This window comes from Histomonas meleagridis, assembly GCF_020186115.1.
Source record: "Histomonas meleagridis strain 2922-C6/04-10x chromosome Unknown contig_80, whole genome shotgun sequence".
In the NCBI taxonomy this organism is placed as follows: Eukaryota; Parabasalia; order Tritrichomonadida; family Dientamoebidae; genus Histomonas; species Histomonas meleagridis.
This window is the reverse complement of record NW_027150918.1, coordinates 32506-47631: the sequence shown is the minus strand read 5'-3', so window position 1 is coordinate 47631 and position 15126 is coordinate 32506. Positions and strand designations below refer to the sequence as shown.

Sequence of the window (15126 nt, the reverse complement as noted above, 5' to 3'; positions counted from 1 at the left end):
TTTATTATTTAATAATATTCTAATATAATTTGATGAATTATATTCGAAATATAAATTATTCCATTGATTAATTTTTATAATAAAATTATGTGTAATTGGATCAAATAAATCATTTGATGATTTAATTTCGATTTTCTCATTATATAAATTTATTAAAATATTTGTTTTATTATTCTCGAAATTTAATAACGTTATAAAATCATCAAAAAAATCAGAAATTAAAAACCATAAAGATAATGCAAAACCATTTGAATAATCTTTAAATGAAATTCCTGGAAATGTAATATAATCTAAACTTGAAGATAATAATAAAAAAGTATCAACATTATCTTCTTTATAAGATATAATCTTTTCCATATATTTTAACATTTCTGGATAAAATACTTCAATTTGTTGATAATTTTGAGGATTTAAATAACGTAAATATGTAAATAATGTTTGTCGATCACAAATTACCATTGATATTCTTGTAAAGATGTTTAATAATAATCTGAAAATCGTTTCATTAGTTGTTGATTCCATTTCTTGAAGTATTAATGAATGGAAATTATAATGATAACATTTATAACATTGAATTCTTGATTTTGATGTAATTTCTTTAAGTAATTGTAAGAAATCATTTTTATATTGAGTACTTAAAATAATTTTTGCTATTTCATATGAATATTTAGATTTAATTTGGATGTTATTAGATTGATTATTATTTATTAATTTTAATAAATATTTATATATTGTTTCATTAAATTCAATCGATAAAATTCCTTTATTAATATTATCCCATTCGATTTTAATGTTTTCTACTACATTTGGTTCCATAAAATTTTTTAGAAATTTAAGAAATTTTATAGGTTCTAATGTATTAGTTTCAAATTTTGTTGTCATTATTAATAAATAATTATGAGCAAAATCAATTTTGAATTCATATGATAAATCTTTTAAGAAATTAGTAAATATTTCGATCCAATAATAATATAAATCATTTTGTTCATTCATAGTTTGTAAAAAACTTTTTATTATTAAACTATTAGAAAACAAATCAAAATCATTTTTATAATTTACTAATAAAATCGAAAAAATATTTAAAACATTTGAAGAACATTCATTATTTTTTAGACAAGAAATTAATTTCTCAATGAAAAACTCACTTTCGGAAATTTTTTTTGATAATTCAACTTGATTTTTTAACAAAGTATAAAGAATTTGTAAGAACATATCGAAATTATCTGGAAAAATTCTTAATTTTTCTTCAATACAAAATTTGAATGAATCAATAAATTGTGAATTATATGTTAAAGAAGATTGATTCATATTAAGAATCATTTCAATTACTAATGATATATTTGTATTAATAAAAAATGATATAAATATTTGTTGGATTTGAAATAAAGTTGAATAACTAATAATGATTTTAAATTCTAAAAATCGAATTGGTATTAAAATCGATAACTTTTTGTTGTTTATTGATTCAAATATATTTATATTTGGATCAAATATTTCTTTATTAAGAAATAAATCAGGAAGTGTAATTTTTGTATCTTTAAATAGTTTTATAAATTTATTATTTTCAAGTCTTAAAAAATATAAAAAAAGAAATGTAAAAGTTGTTAAGTTAACACTGTATAATTCATCATCATTAGATTTAAATAATGTTTTTAAAAAAATAAAAATTGAGTTTTTTGATAATAATTGTGTAAGTTCTATAAATTTACCTATGATATGATTAGATTGATTTAAATAAAAACTAATTGATTTAATCTCATGAAATAAATCATTTGGATTTGTAGAAACAATTGGAAACTCAATGTTTTGGAGTGGATTTCGTTCAATTATTTCATATATTAATTGTGGAAAATTAGGAAATTCACATTTAGTAAGGCGAATAAATTCAACACAAAGTCCAAGTGTTGGAATAATTAAAGAATCATTAATATTATTTGTAATCATTTCTTTAACACAATTATAAATCGCTAATAATGAATCATTTACAGAAACTTCTAATTTCTGTAATGTTGTTGCAATGTTTAAAATATATAATATATGAATATTAGCATTGATTTGATGTTCAGTATTTGTTTTAGCTTTATGAAAATGAAGTAATATATTGCAAATAGTTAAATGCTCACGAAAAAAATAATCTGGTAAATTCCCAAATGTCAATAATAAAGAATGTAACTCTGTAAAAATGGAAGATAAACCTGGATAGCCCGCAGAAATTTTATAAACATTATGAAATAATTTAATTATTATTTCTTGATAATTAGAATTTAATAGTTTATACGACAAATTTAAGGCTTTTAAAAAAATAATCCAGGTGTCAATGGATGCTTCTAATATGTTTGCATAAACGAATGGAATAAAATTTTGAAGTAAAAATATTCCAATTTGTTTTGTATCTTGGGCTCTATCTTCCATTGAGCTAAATTCCCTTTCAATATAGCTAAGAGTAGAAGAATATTTCCTTAAATCTTCTAATTCGATACCATAACCATTACTTAAAATACTTGTCTCTGGTGAGAATGTTCTATTTGTTACTACGTCCTTTGGAAATGGAAGTTTTGAAACTTTCTTTTTAAGTATTTTTCTAATTTCTTTATCAAATTCATCGCAATTTCCTTCCATTTTTCCCTGAGAATTGAATAGTTTACATGTCGTTTAACCAAAAATGCAAAACGCAAAAAAAATTTTAATAGTTTACAAACAGTGTAAAGAATTTAATTTCAATGAATTAAACGCATTTACCTAGCTGAACCAGCCAAATTAACGGTTCCCACAATGGATATTCATTATATTTAGTGAAAAATTCTGTAGGTTAATGACATTAATCAAAAATAGAACACAATGACCTATTTTTTATATTTTAAAGATCAATTCCAAATTTTTTGGCTGGTAGAAAATTACATCATTTCGTACAAACAATGATTTTTAAGGACATTTTTCGTACATACAAATGCTAAAGATTTTCGTAGAAAGGTGCATGCTATGTTTTGATTTTTATTTTATAATTTTGTTGCAAATTTCGATTTCATTATATGAGCAAAAAACTGTCTTAATATAATTGATAAATTTTTTTATTGTTATATTTCTTTTTTCTAGGGGGAAAAAAAGGAAGCTATGTACAAAAAAATAAAAACAAATTTTAGTGTTAATTTTGCTGTTTAAACCTTCATCTCCAAGAAATCCAGACGTATTTGAATTGGTGTTCAAATTTGATGGATTATGTTATTATCACGCAACATTTCAAACGGAATTTTCTTTTTATTATTTTTATATCCATGGATATCCATGTATAAAAAATAATTCAATCTTAAAATGAATATTGTAGTGATTTTTTCTAATTCATTGTCTGTAATTTTAACAATGTATAATCAATGTAATTTTTTTGCATAAAAAGATAGTGTTAGTTGGTAAAAGTTATTGTTTAGCAACAAGCTGTTGGGCGCTGGTGGTAAGAATCTCCTTTTGAGAAGGGGACTTGACGTCATTGTCCTGGAACATGAGAAGGTTGTGAACAACATTTGAAATGTTTGTAGATGATAATTTTTTGTTATCTATTTTTTTCCGTTAATTTTTCATCTCAAAACTCATCATATGATATATATATAAATGAAATAACAAAAAACTAGCAATATATATAGTTAACGTGATATTTTAGAAACCGCAAACTGTGGGGCGTTTGCTAGAGAAAATCTTCTTTTGTGATGGATGTGTTGGACGTATTGATTTCTTAAGGATTGGGAACTTGACGCCAGGGTTAAGGAACATGCGAAGGTTGTGATGAACTACATCTTCATCTTTGATTTCGCTAACACGAATGATGGAAATATTCTTGGCTTGAACATTATGAGTACCAGCCATTTCTTGATAAAGACGTAAAACAGCACCCTCTGTTGTTGTGTCACGGAATTCCTTGTAAATGTTGTTAATTGAATTTGTAGCACGATAAGTTAACCAAATTCCATAGTTTTTAACGCGCTCTGGTTCAGGTTCAATAACATGCTTAACTGCAAGGATTTCACCATGTGATTTCTTAAGACGAGCAATGCGACGAGCAACACCCCAGAATTTTGATTTTGCAATAACTTCATCAGGAGCAAAAACTTGAACGCGAATAGCAGCTGGGTTTGGAACTGCTTCAGTTGGAAGAGGACGTGCAATGACCTCGTAGTTCTTGAGCATCTGTAAAAAGGATGGACCAAACCGACATGTTATTTGAAATCAAGACAAAACACGTTTATTTATTTAAAAAAATTAAACGGTCATTTTAAACTGGTTTATTAATCTCATAATGAGCTATATAATTATTAAAGTATCGGAAGAGTTGAGCCCACCATTTCATTTCATCTGAAACACTCCAGTACTCAATGAACTTAATACCAGGACACATTGCTTCAATTTCTTTTGGATCATATGTTCCCCATTCAAAATGTGCTGATGTTTGTGATACTGTATCATGCATATCACTGTGTGAAGCAATAAATGGAGTCATTAGTTCGACAACAAATGAAGCTCCGGGAAAATTAGTTTTAAGATATGTTAACATCTCAATATTTTGTTCACGAGTAAAATACATTGATGTTCCTTCACATAAAATAATTACCTTCCTTCCATTTACCTTAACGTCATTAGACCATGATTCATCAAATATACTTTTGGGTATAGCATGATGTCTTTCTGTATCTTCAATAAAGTTTCTTCTGAATTCTATAACTTCGGGTAAATCAAGGTCATACCAATCAAGTTGCCCATTATCTAATCGAAAGAATCTGGTGTCAAGTCCACAACCAAGATTGACAAAGACACAATTAGGATTTTCGTTAATAAGATTCCCCAAGCATCGATCAATTAGAATTGTCCTAGATTGGCAACCAGTCATTGATAAATTCTTGTCGAATTTAGTAAAATCATAATCAATTTGATTCTTGATCTCAAGTGCTTTTGGATCAGAAAATCGAATTTCGTTTTGTGGTTTTTCTTGTTCAAGTGCCCTCGCAAGAAGAGGTATTAAAAGTGTTTCTGGTACACCAGTTAACTCACACTTTGACATCAGCGAAAAATGAAGTAAAAATTTTTAAAATAGACTATTTTAAAAGGCCTCTGAATATTGTGTAGTTTACTTATTTCACTTTCGATCGCTCCAAACGAAGCTGAAGTTGCAACCAAATTACAGTTACGGTTTCCAATCTTTTTATTTTTACCAATTGTATATATTTCTTACCTGTTTCTTATAAAATAAACATATTCGTCAATATATGAAGAAAAGCTGAAGGTACCACCTTTTAAAAAAGCACATATTGAGAAAATCTTAAATGAACATATATCTTTTCTTTAGTTACGCTCACCACGGATTCTTTGGGCAAGTTGAACATCACGTTCCATGATTGTAACACGATTTGCATGAATAGCGCAAAGGTTTGTATCTTCAAAGAGACCAACAAGATAAGCTTCTGAAGCTTCTTGAAGAGCTGCAATAGCTGATGATTGGAAACGAAGATCGCCACGGAATCCAGAAGCGATTTCACGAACAAGACGTTGGAATGGAAGCTTACGGATTAAAAGATCTGTACTCTTTTGATATTTACGAATTTCTCGAAGAGCAACTGTACCTGGTCTGAAACGATGTTGCTTCTTAGCACCTTGTGAATCAACAACTGGTGTTGACTTACGAGCTGCCTTAGCACCAAGTGATTTACGTGGAGTCTTACCACCAGTAGATTTACGAGCTGTTTGTTTTGTACGAGCCATTAAAAAAAATGAGCTGCTTTTTTTAGGGCGCCAAATTTGTTCAAAAAGCGCGGCTTTTATTGGATTTAAATGTCGTTTTAATCCACATAAAATTCAATACATTCTTAAAAATCTAAACGTATAGACAATCAACTTAAGTTTTCATTCCTTATCGTATCTGATTAAAAATATATTCATTTTGATTTTGCAGATAAATTAGTGTAACATGAATAAATATTTTGGCCGGACGGGAAGCTTGTTTCATTTTATTTGAATATAGCTTTGCTGGTACCAGAAAAAGGAATTGAATTAAAAGTGACATTTGGTACTTAAGTACAATTTGATTTAAAGCTATGGTTTTGCCAAAGCACATGCCTAATGATGACACTACCAATAAAAGTTACATGTATAAACAAATGACTTTTTTGACTTTGACTTGTTTGGAAGCGCATAAAATAGATATACTGTGTATCTTTATCTAAAACTTCCAGTAATTTCATTAAGAACTCGTTATAATTTAACTGCATTTTATTATTAGTAATATAATGTATTAAAATCCAAATCCTTAACAATAAAAAATGTTTAATATTATTATGGGTTTGTAAAATGATACATCTCGTAAAGGTCACTTCTCGCATGGCAAAATGCTAGTGCTGTATCCACAGATATTTTGAATATTGGTGCAGGTTCATGAAACCTCGATCCCATTACACTTACGAGTGCTCTCTGTGCTGGTGAGTACACAGCAGATGTTGAGTGTTCTCTTGGTAACATGAAAAGGCCCGAATTATTAACAATTCCGTCACTTATTGATAAAGTATTATTATCAGGACGCACATGAAATGCAAACCACCACTGACGTTTAACATCAAGTGCAAATATGTGCATAAATCTTTGGCTCGATTCACCTCCAACGAGGAAAATATACTCATCGCCAGCAATTAGTGTGGCATGTGGTAAGTTTGCAGAAGGCTCTGTACCAGTACAAGGGAAAGGCTCGAAATGACATGTAGAGGGATCAAATGTACTCATTGGTGTTCCTGATGATCCAAATATGAAATACTTCCCCTGGAAAAAACAAAAAGCAGGGGCTGCTATCCCGGTCTGTGAGGTTGATGCTTTCTGCCAAACACCTTCTGTGATGTCAATTCGATATAAGCCATTATGAATTCGGCCATCATAACCAGCCCAAAGAAAGAGATATTTGTCAGAGGTAAATAGAGCTGGATTGATACGAGCTGGTGGAAGTGTTCCTGTGACTGGAATATCATGAACAGACCCATCATCTAAATTGATACAATGAAGATCAGAAAAGAATTGTCCATTTGCAGCACCGCCAAAAATAACCATGTTGCGTCCCATTAAACAAGCAGAACAATATTGCCGAGGCTCATGAAGTTGTCTATTAATAAGGCGCCATTTCATGGTTCCCAAATTCAAAGCCCAACAATCATTAAGACAAACACTATTTGGATCCGAACCATATGCAATAACTATAGAATCTGTAACTGGATCGTAAACATGACATTGACCTATTCGTGGTATTGGAGAAATTCCACTTGATAAATGCATTGACCACTTTCCATAATAAGCAGTGTTCATTAATTGTGTTGGTCTTTCTTTAATTAAATCAGGTTTAAAACTTGATGTGTAATTTGCTTCGGTACGTTGCGAAGTTACTGGTGTATACTGAAATGAGTCATACGTTTTAGCATATGTCTGTTTGTCTGCTTGACTGGTTTCGTTTCCCATTTTTATTTATAAATTTTGAATGAACGGCTGACATGTTACATGAAATAGTTAAACAAAAAGTCGATTTCAGATGCAAATGACCTGATTGAATTTAAATTTGATAACAACTATAGACCATAAATAGAGAAAATTCCATTTTGATTATTTTGCAAGCTCTATGATTTCCTTAATATATATTTATGAAGAGGATCATTTAAACAATTTAAGATACTTTATTAACAACAACAAAATCTTCAACTTTAAAATCATTAACAGGTTCAACATACTGAATAAGACTTAACATGAATTTCTCTGCAAAATGTCTCATCTCTTCAACACTCTTCTTGAAGTCATGTAATAAAAAAATACTCCAAAAATGTGGAGATCGACTGAAGAAGTCATTCTTCACAAGAACTTGTGGCATGAAGAAAAACATATGATCTTCCAAACGTACTGATATGTCGCAAATACGATTTGTTTTGTCTTGGATATCATATGCCTTACAAATCATTGTAATAAACTTTTTCTCATGTTTTTCAGGAACATCACCAAAAAATCGATGTGTGGCTAAATCAAGAACAATCCATCCGACAATACCATTTTGCTTATTCACAACAGGTGGAACTTTCTCAATTTGTTCAAGTGAAGAAATGTGTTGACGAAGGGATTGTGGGATGGACGATGAAATTTCATTCAAAAGATTAAACGTACTCCCGCAGACGATAGCTAATTTCATTGTTTTAAAGAGAAGAACAACAACAACTCGTTCAATGGTACCAGATTCTCTAATAAAGATCTGGTCAGTGAACGGTGCTTCACTGTTTCGTGTTAAGAGATCAACTGCATGTAATTCTTGTTTCGTCATCTTCCAAAACCAACTACTGGCAGCAACAATCATGTTCTGAGAATACAGAGCATAAACTTTCGTGGATTTGAGAAAGCTAAGATCTTGAATAATTGGTTCAGCTGCAAGTGCTGATTTTGGTGCATGTGGATAATAACGTGGGGCTCCAAATAAATTATGAAGGTGGATTCCACTCATATGAATAGGACGAAGAAAATTATTTTCGAAAGAGTCAACCATTACACATTGTGATCTTTGCATACAATAAATTGCATATGCTGGATATGAGTTACGCCCTATATAAATCATAATTTCATCTGATTTTAGCATTGGAAATATTGAAATTGTTTTGCCAGAAGGGGAAGTAATTGTGTGTTTTGAATGACAAACATCTAAAAATTTTTGTACAGCTGCCCATAATTGAGCAGCAGATTTATCTAGAGCTTTCCCGTCACTGGAATATGCGGCTTTGCAATTTCCACTGTCTTCAAAATAATAAATTTCATCCATTAATTGGATTACGTTTAATATTTTGGTCACTTTTCCTTTAGTATTGCGGTTATCGGTTGAAAAACCAGTTTTTTATTTGAAAATAAACGTCCTCAACTTTTTAAAAAGTTTATGCGTTCGACTTTTTATACCATTAATGGAAAAGTGAATTCAAATGATAATACCAAAGGCAATCATAAAAAAGGTTTAACAAATTGCATAATGTTTTAATTTCTGTCAGAAAGAAATAAAATTGAAGTGTTCTAATGAAAACTGTTTTTATTCCTGAATAAGTGGTGGTGGAAGTCTTTCCACAATTTCTTGTCTCTGTTCAGCAGTATAAATTTCGAACATTCCCGTTGAGGCTCTGGCGCATGCGACTTCAATATTATTTTCGCTTAATTTTTCCTGAATAACTTGTCTAAGAGTTGACAATGCAAGGTCTTCTGCCTCTTTGAGCGTAAGACCGTCATGGTAAGATTCACGGAGAATAGCTTCTGCACCTTCGCTACCTCCGCCAATTGCTCGAGCGCGACATTTAGTATATGTTCCGCTTGGATCAGTATGATAAAGATATGGTTTTCCATCTTCTACTCCGGAAACAAGAAGAGCTGTTCCAAATGGACGTGACATTTGCCCCTCGCGTTTCTTTTTCCTTCCTTCTCCGAATGAAAGTGCTAAATCACAAACAGATTCGGTAACTGCATGAATACCAATTGGTTCACCAAATGAAAATCGATGATTTTGAGCTGCCACACGCATGTGATCAACCATTGTTCTACCGTCTGCTGTGAGTCCTGCCATTACAACACCAATATGATCATCAATGGCATAAACTTTTTCTACTGATGATGGGATTAAAAGTGGTGACGAAAGTCTTTTTTCGACAGCAAATACAACACCTTCTGGGCAGAGAATTGCGATTGCTGATGAACCAAGTTTTACAGCTTCATTTGCATACTCGACTTGAAGAAGACGACCATCAGGACTGAATGTGTTAACATTACGATCATACTCAGAAGAACTTTGGAACATTTTTTCAAGAATAAAAAGCAGACAATTTTTCAAGTAAGTCTGTTTGAACAACCAAATTAAAACGACCGTTTATTTGCAAATTTTTTTTAAATAAACATAGGATCAACAATATTAATGTTAACATGAGGCACGCGTGCAATTTCCCTATTCTTTCTGCACAACAATATACCAACTACTACTAAAATTACTATAACCAAAACGCATGGCAATACAACACATAGGATTATTTTCGTGATATCTGATGAATCATATGATATGTAATTTCTGCATTTATTTTTCACTGTCTTAAAATTGATGGATACGCCCTTCCATAAATCATCTTCACAACTCGTTCCATTGCAATCATTTTTATAATTCTCATAAGAATCTTCAGTTGGAAGACAAATACTTAAAACAGTCGTATCATCAAATATGTTTTCACTAAAGTTTTGTGGAGGGTTAGAAGGAAATAAAATAACACTTAAGTTTGTACATCCGCTAAAAATATGTGAAGAAGAAACTGGAACAGTGGATAAACTTGTCATATTTAAGAGCCGCAAGTTAACACACCCTGCGAATTGATAATCACCAGTAATAGTGATAACAGTAGAGAGTGATATATTTACCAGCGATGTACAATCTTTAAAACAATATGCTGGGAGTTGTGCAAGAGAATTTAACGTGACATTAACAAGTTTGGTACACCCCAAAAATGCATATTCAGTAATTTTTGAACAGTCTAAATCAACTGTGGTAAGAGAAGTACAATATTCAAATGTATTTGATCCGATGATATACGTTGATTTAGAAAACGAAATACTAGTAAGAGATGAACAATGAGAAAATTCATAGCCGGATGAAGATTGACTCATTTCTCCAAAATTTGGAGCATATATTTTTTTCAGAGAAGTACAATTATAAAACATATAACCATTTGAAGTTGTAAGACGACGAAGAGATACATATTGAATACTCGTCATGTTACTGAAAAGATTTGTTGGTACTGTTTCAATGAAATCCATATAAATCTGTTTTAATGAACTACAATTTATAGCAATTGGACCTCTATCAATCATTGATACGCGACTTAAATTTAATATTTCAAGCGAAATACAATTAACAAATGCAGTGTCTCCTATGTAACTTGCATTTGGCAATGTAATATTTTTAACTTGATTACATTCAAAGATAAGATTATTACCGATTAATTCAAGTGCTGGTAAATAAATTGTTTGAATTTTATTACATTTATAAAATAAATTTGATTCAAAACATTCAAGTTTTGGTAATGAAACATTAATTAAATTATCACAATGCATAAATGCATAAAAACCAATTCTGCTAAGTTTTGGTAATTCTATTTCTGTTATTTTATTACAATTAATTAAAAAATAATTTTTAATAATTGTAACATTTGGTAAACTAATGCTTTCAACAATTTCATTAGCAAGCGTAAACGCATTTGAACCAATATTAAGTAAAGAAGGAAATTCAAAGTGAGTAATATTAAGTGGTGTCATAAAGTCATCTTGAGCGTATTTTAGGTTTGGTAAGTTGAGATATGATATTTTTTCTGAATGTAAAAATGGATAAATTCCAACTGACTCAAGCATAGGTAAAGTAATATTAATTAGATTTGTAATATTTGCAAATGCATAATTAGAACAATTTTCAAGTTGAGGAAAATATATTTCTTTAAGATTTTTGCATTCACAAAATGCTCTTTCCCCACAATATTTAAGATTTGGTAATGATATAATTTCAACTTCTGTTTCTGAAAATGCGTAATTCCCAATATATTCACATTCTGGAAATGATAATTTATTGTTAATATTGGTATTATAAATTTTAATTTTTGAAAAAGCGTAATCATCAATATATTTAATATTAAGTTCAGAGAAATCTTCACTTGGAATTATACATTGCTCAAACGCATGTTTTCCAATTGTCCTAACATTCTTTACTCCAATTGAAAATGATTGGGTAAAGCCTGTAAATAAATAATCAGGAATATGAACTAATTTAGATATGATAATCACCTCCAAAGAAATACAGTTTTGAAGAAAAGGACCACCAGCATATGTGAGTGTTTCTAAATGAAACTCTACTAAATTGATGTTGGTTGAAAATGCTCCTTCTGAAATATTCCTAACTTTTGGGACTTTTACATCGGATAATGAAAAACAGTATTCAAATGCATATTTTCCAATTGTGATTACATTTGGTAAATTAATACTTTCAATAGAGCCGCAATGAGAAAACATATAATTTGAAATATGTTCAATTTCTTCAAAATTTATTGAAGGAATACAACTACAATGCATAAACGCCATTTCACCACTGTTTTTTAACTTCGGAAGAAAAACGTTTTTAAGAGATAAACATCCATAGAATGCATTTGGTGGAATTTCTGTGACATTTGGAAGTATTAAGGTTTCGAGATTTTGGCAAAATTGAAAAGCGTAATTGCCAATATACGCGATAGTAGGCGAATCAAATGTAATCAAAACATTATTCCCCTTAAATGCATTATCAGAAATATTTAATGTGTTACCAAAATAAATATGTTCGAAAAATCGAAATACTGAATCAACCATATCAACATGTGCATCAACATTAAGAGTTTTAATATTAATAAAATCTATTAAATCATAAAATTCATAAATATCAACAATTTCAACATTACTTGAAATTGAAATATTTATAACAGTGTCAACGAAGGTAAAATTATTGATTTCTCCAATTATAAGTTTCCCACTAAGAACATCCACTTCTGTAAAATTTGATACATTTGATAACGTTTGATTTATAAGCGCTTCATATAGGGTTTCTCCAGTTGCATGGATGTTTTTATTAACAAGGATTTCAAGAATCGATACACTAAAAAAAGGAAAAAGCAGAAACATTCTTGGAAAATTGACGGTTTTTTATGTATAAAATATTGAATATCCAGGGTTTACAACCAACTTTCATCATCGGAATTTAGCGCTACCATTGTTTGTGTAATGTCAGAAAAGTGACAAAATTTGATGTTTTCCCTAAAAATTCAAAGTTTTTTTTTTAATTAGAACTACACTTATCCATCTTTATATATCTTATTTTTAACTTTTAACAAGAAACTTAATTGTGATTAATATTTCCCAATATACATTGTAAAATTAGCAAGAAAAGTGGCAATAGTACCAAACAAAGAATTATTGAATTATGAAAAATAAAGTTAATTATTAAATTAAGTGCTTGATAAGATTTATGATGAAATTCATAATGAAAAACTAAACAATTTTGTTGTTTTATTCAAAAATTAAGTTATATGTGAAAAGCAAAATTATTTTATTTTTGATGTTTTTCTAATTTTTATTCTTATTATTCATTAAATATCCATTTGGCTATTTATTTCAACTGCTTTGGATGTTCTTCACTTTTTCGATATTTGTGTTCGAATACAAATTAATGACATAGTGATTAATAAAACAACAGTAACTACACCTGTAGAAACTCCAACGCCAATATAAACAGTTGTATAAACTGTTTTATTGCTATTTTTGCATTATCATTTCCAGGTATATAAAAATCAGTATAAGATGTGAAATAATTAGAATAAATTGTAGCCGTATAATAATAAGATATAATTAATGTTGTGACATATGTAAATGTTTAATTAATTTCTGTAAAAATAAATGAATTTGTATATGAAGTGTAATTACTTAATGATTGTGTAAATGATAAAACACATGAAGTAACAAATGAATGTGATAAAGATATGTCAGATGAAATTGTATTAGTATTATACGAAGAAAATGTATTTGATTGTGTAAATGTATTTGTTTCAGTTAACAAATTAATTGGGGTTTTTCTTGGAAACTTTAATAAATTATAGGTTTTCACAACAAAGAAATGGATTTTTTGATATTGAAGAAACTGTACTTGAAATTGTAATAGCTTTAAGTTTCTCGCATTTGTAAAACATTAAAGATCCAATTGTTTGAACACCTTCATTGAAACAGACAATTTCAAGGCAAGTACAACCAGAAAACACATATGATCCAATTTTTGTAAGAGCAATATTAAATGTTAGATTTTTTAATGACGAACAATCTCTAAAAGCATCTGATTCAATGCTTGTTATGTTTTTTCCAAATGAAATATTTTCCATGAAATAACAATAAGCAAATGCACTTTCTCCAATTGAAATGACTGTTTCTGGTATTTTAAATATTGTAGATAACTGTCCATATGGATAAAATATGAGTTTCATTCATGTTAACATTTTTATCATATAAAATTCCATCATCATCATAATAATTGGGATGATCCTTGGAAACATTTATAGATATCAGTTCATAACATCTAATAAAAGGATTTTTTAATAATGTTGAAACTGTACTAGTACAGTAAAATCATAATTCCCAATTTCTTTTATCCCTTCCCCAAATGAAACATTTTTCGGTAAAATACATGAATCAAATGCATTTCCTCCAATAGAAGCTACTGAATTATTAATTACAACAGTAAGTAATGATATCCAATCTCTAAAAGCTTGACTTGGAATTGTAGTTATTCCATTTGAAATGACAATATTGTCATGCTTTGCATAGCTTTTGTATCGTTGTGTAAATTCACTTGCAATCGTAATTAATGTTGACGTTTCCCAATCGAATTTTTGCAGCGAATGAGAAAAAAAGAAAATAAATAAAAAGAAAATATATTTAATATTTATTTTTCCTTTGATTTGATGAGAATGTAATATTATAATTATTTGAAAAGAATCAAAAAGAACAAAAAAATACGAAAAGAAATAAGAATTTTTTTTTCTCATTGATTTTATGAAATTATTCTGAATTACATTATGTATATGTATAAATATCATATCGCCAATATTGCATTAAAAATAAATTTAGAGTATTGCTTTTCCTTAAGCCCAAAGTGTCAGATTTGATACAAATTTCATAAGTTAACGGGCGCGCGTGTTGAGCTCAACTAAAAGCTTTTATGCGACATGTGACATGAATACAGCAAAAATGATGTTTTATTTACAAAAATATTAACATGCTAAGTTTTATCTCAACTGACTTTGCTAATATTGCTAATTTGAATCTATTTGGAAAAATCCGTTTTCATTAAAGCTGATTCCATTTTTTTCATTTGGAGACGACATAGTTTTAACTGATTTGTATTTCCGAACAAGCAAATTAAGTAAGGGTTGGTCATTTAATGGAACAATTTCAAGATTGTGAGCAAGAAATTCTCTGTTCATTTGATCTTTTGGCTGACCTGTCTCATTTAAAAAAACAGATTCGGAGTGAACCATTCCGTTTGCATGAAAGTAT

The 15126-nt window shown here is 29.3% G+C and overlaps 6 protein-coding genes across 6 annotated transcripts; all 6 read right to left on the bottom strand.

Moving 5' to 3' along the window:
- Positions 1-3648: 3648 nt before the first annotated feature.
- On the bottom strand, positions 3649-4176 carry GO595_008933 (ribosomal protein L18ae; the record flags this gene model as incomplete). The annotated part of the gene is made up of 1 exon (XM_067922562.1): positions 3649-4176. The coding sequence occupies one exon, from the start codon at positions 4174-4176 to the stop codon at positions 3649-3651; it is 528 nt and encodes a 175-aa protein (XP_067770876.1).
- Positions 4177-4261: 85 nt separating this feature from the next.
- GO595_008932 (class I SAM-dependent methyltransferase) lies at positions 4262-5044 on the bottom strand (the record flags this gene model as incomplete). Its single annotated transcript, XM_067922561.1, has 1 exon — positions 4262-5044. One exon carries the CDS (start codon positions 5042-5044, stop codon positions 4262-4264), a length of 783 nt encoding a protein of 260 aa, XP_067770875.1.
- A 281-nt stretch (positions 5045-5325) lies between these two features.
- GO595_008931 (histone H3.2) lies at positions 5326-5742 on the bottom strand (the record flags this gene model as incomplete). Its single annotated transcript, XM_067922560.1, has 1 exon — positions 5326-5742. The coding sequence occupies one exon, from the start codon at positions 5740-5742 to the stop codon at positions 5326-5328; it is 417 nt and encodes a 138-aa protein (XP_067770874.1).
- A 570-nt stretch (positions 5743-6312) lies between these two features.
- Positions 6313-7473, bottom strand: GO595_008930 (Kelch motif family protein; the record flags this gene model as incomplete). The annotated part of the gene is made up of 1 exon (XM_067922559.1): positions 6313-7473. One exon carries the CDS (start codon positions 7471-7473, stop codon positions 6313-6315), a length of 1161 nt encoding a protein of 386 aa, XP_067770873.1.
- Positions 7474-7675: 202 nt separating this feature from the next.
- On the bottom strand, positions 7676-8626 carry GO595_008929 (uncharacterized protein; the record flags this gene model as incomplete). Its single annotated transcript, XM_067922558.1, has 1 exon — positions 7676-8626. The coding sequence occupies one exon, from the start codon at positions 8624-8626 to the stop codon at positions 7676-7678; it is 951 nt and encodes a 316-aa protein (XP_067770872.1).
- Positions 8627-9064: 438 nt separating this feature from the next.
- GO595_008928 (Proteasome subunit alpha type-5) lies at positions 9065-9820 on the bottom strand (the record flags this gene model as incomplete). The annotated part of the gene is made up of 1 exon (XM_067922557.1): positions 9065-9820. One exon carries the CDS (start codon positions 9818-9820, stop codon positions 9065-9067), a length of 756 nt encoding a protein of 251 aa, XP_067770871.1.
- Between the last annotated feature and the right edge of the window lie 5306 nt (positions 9821-15126).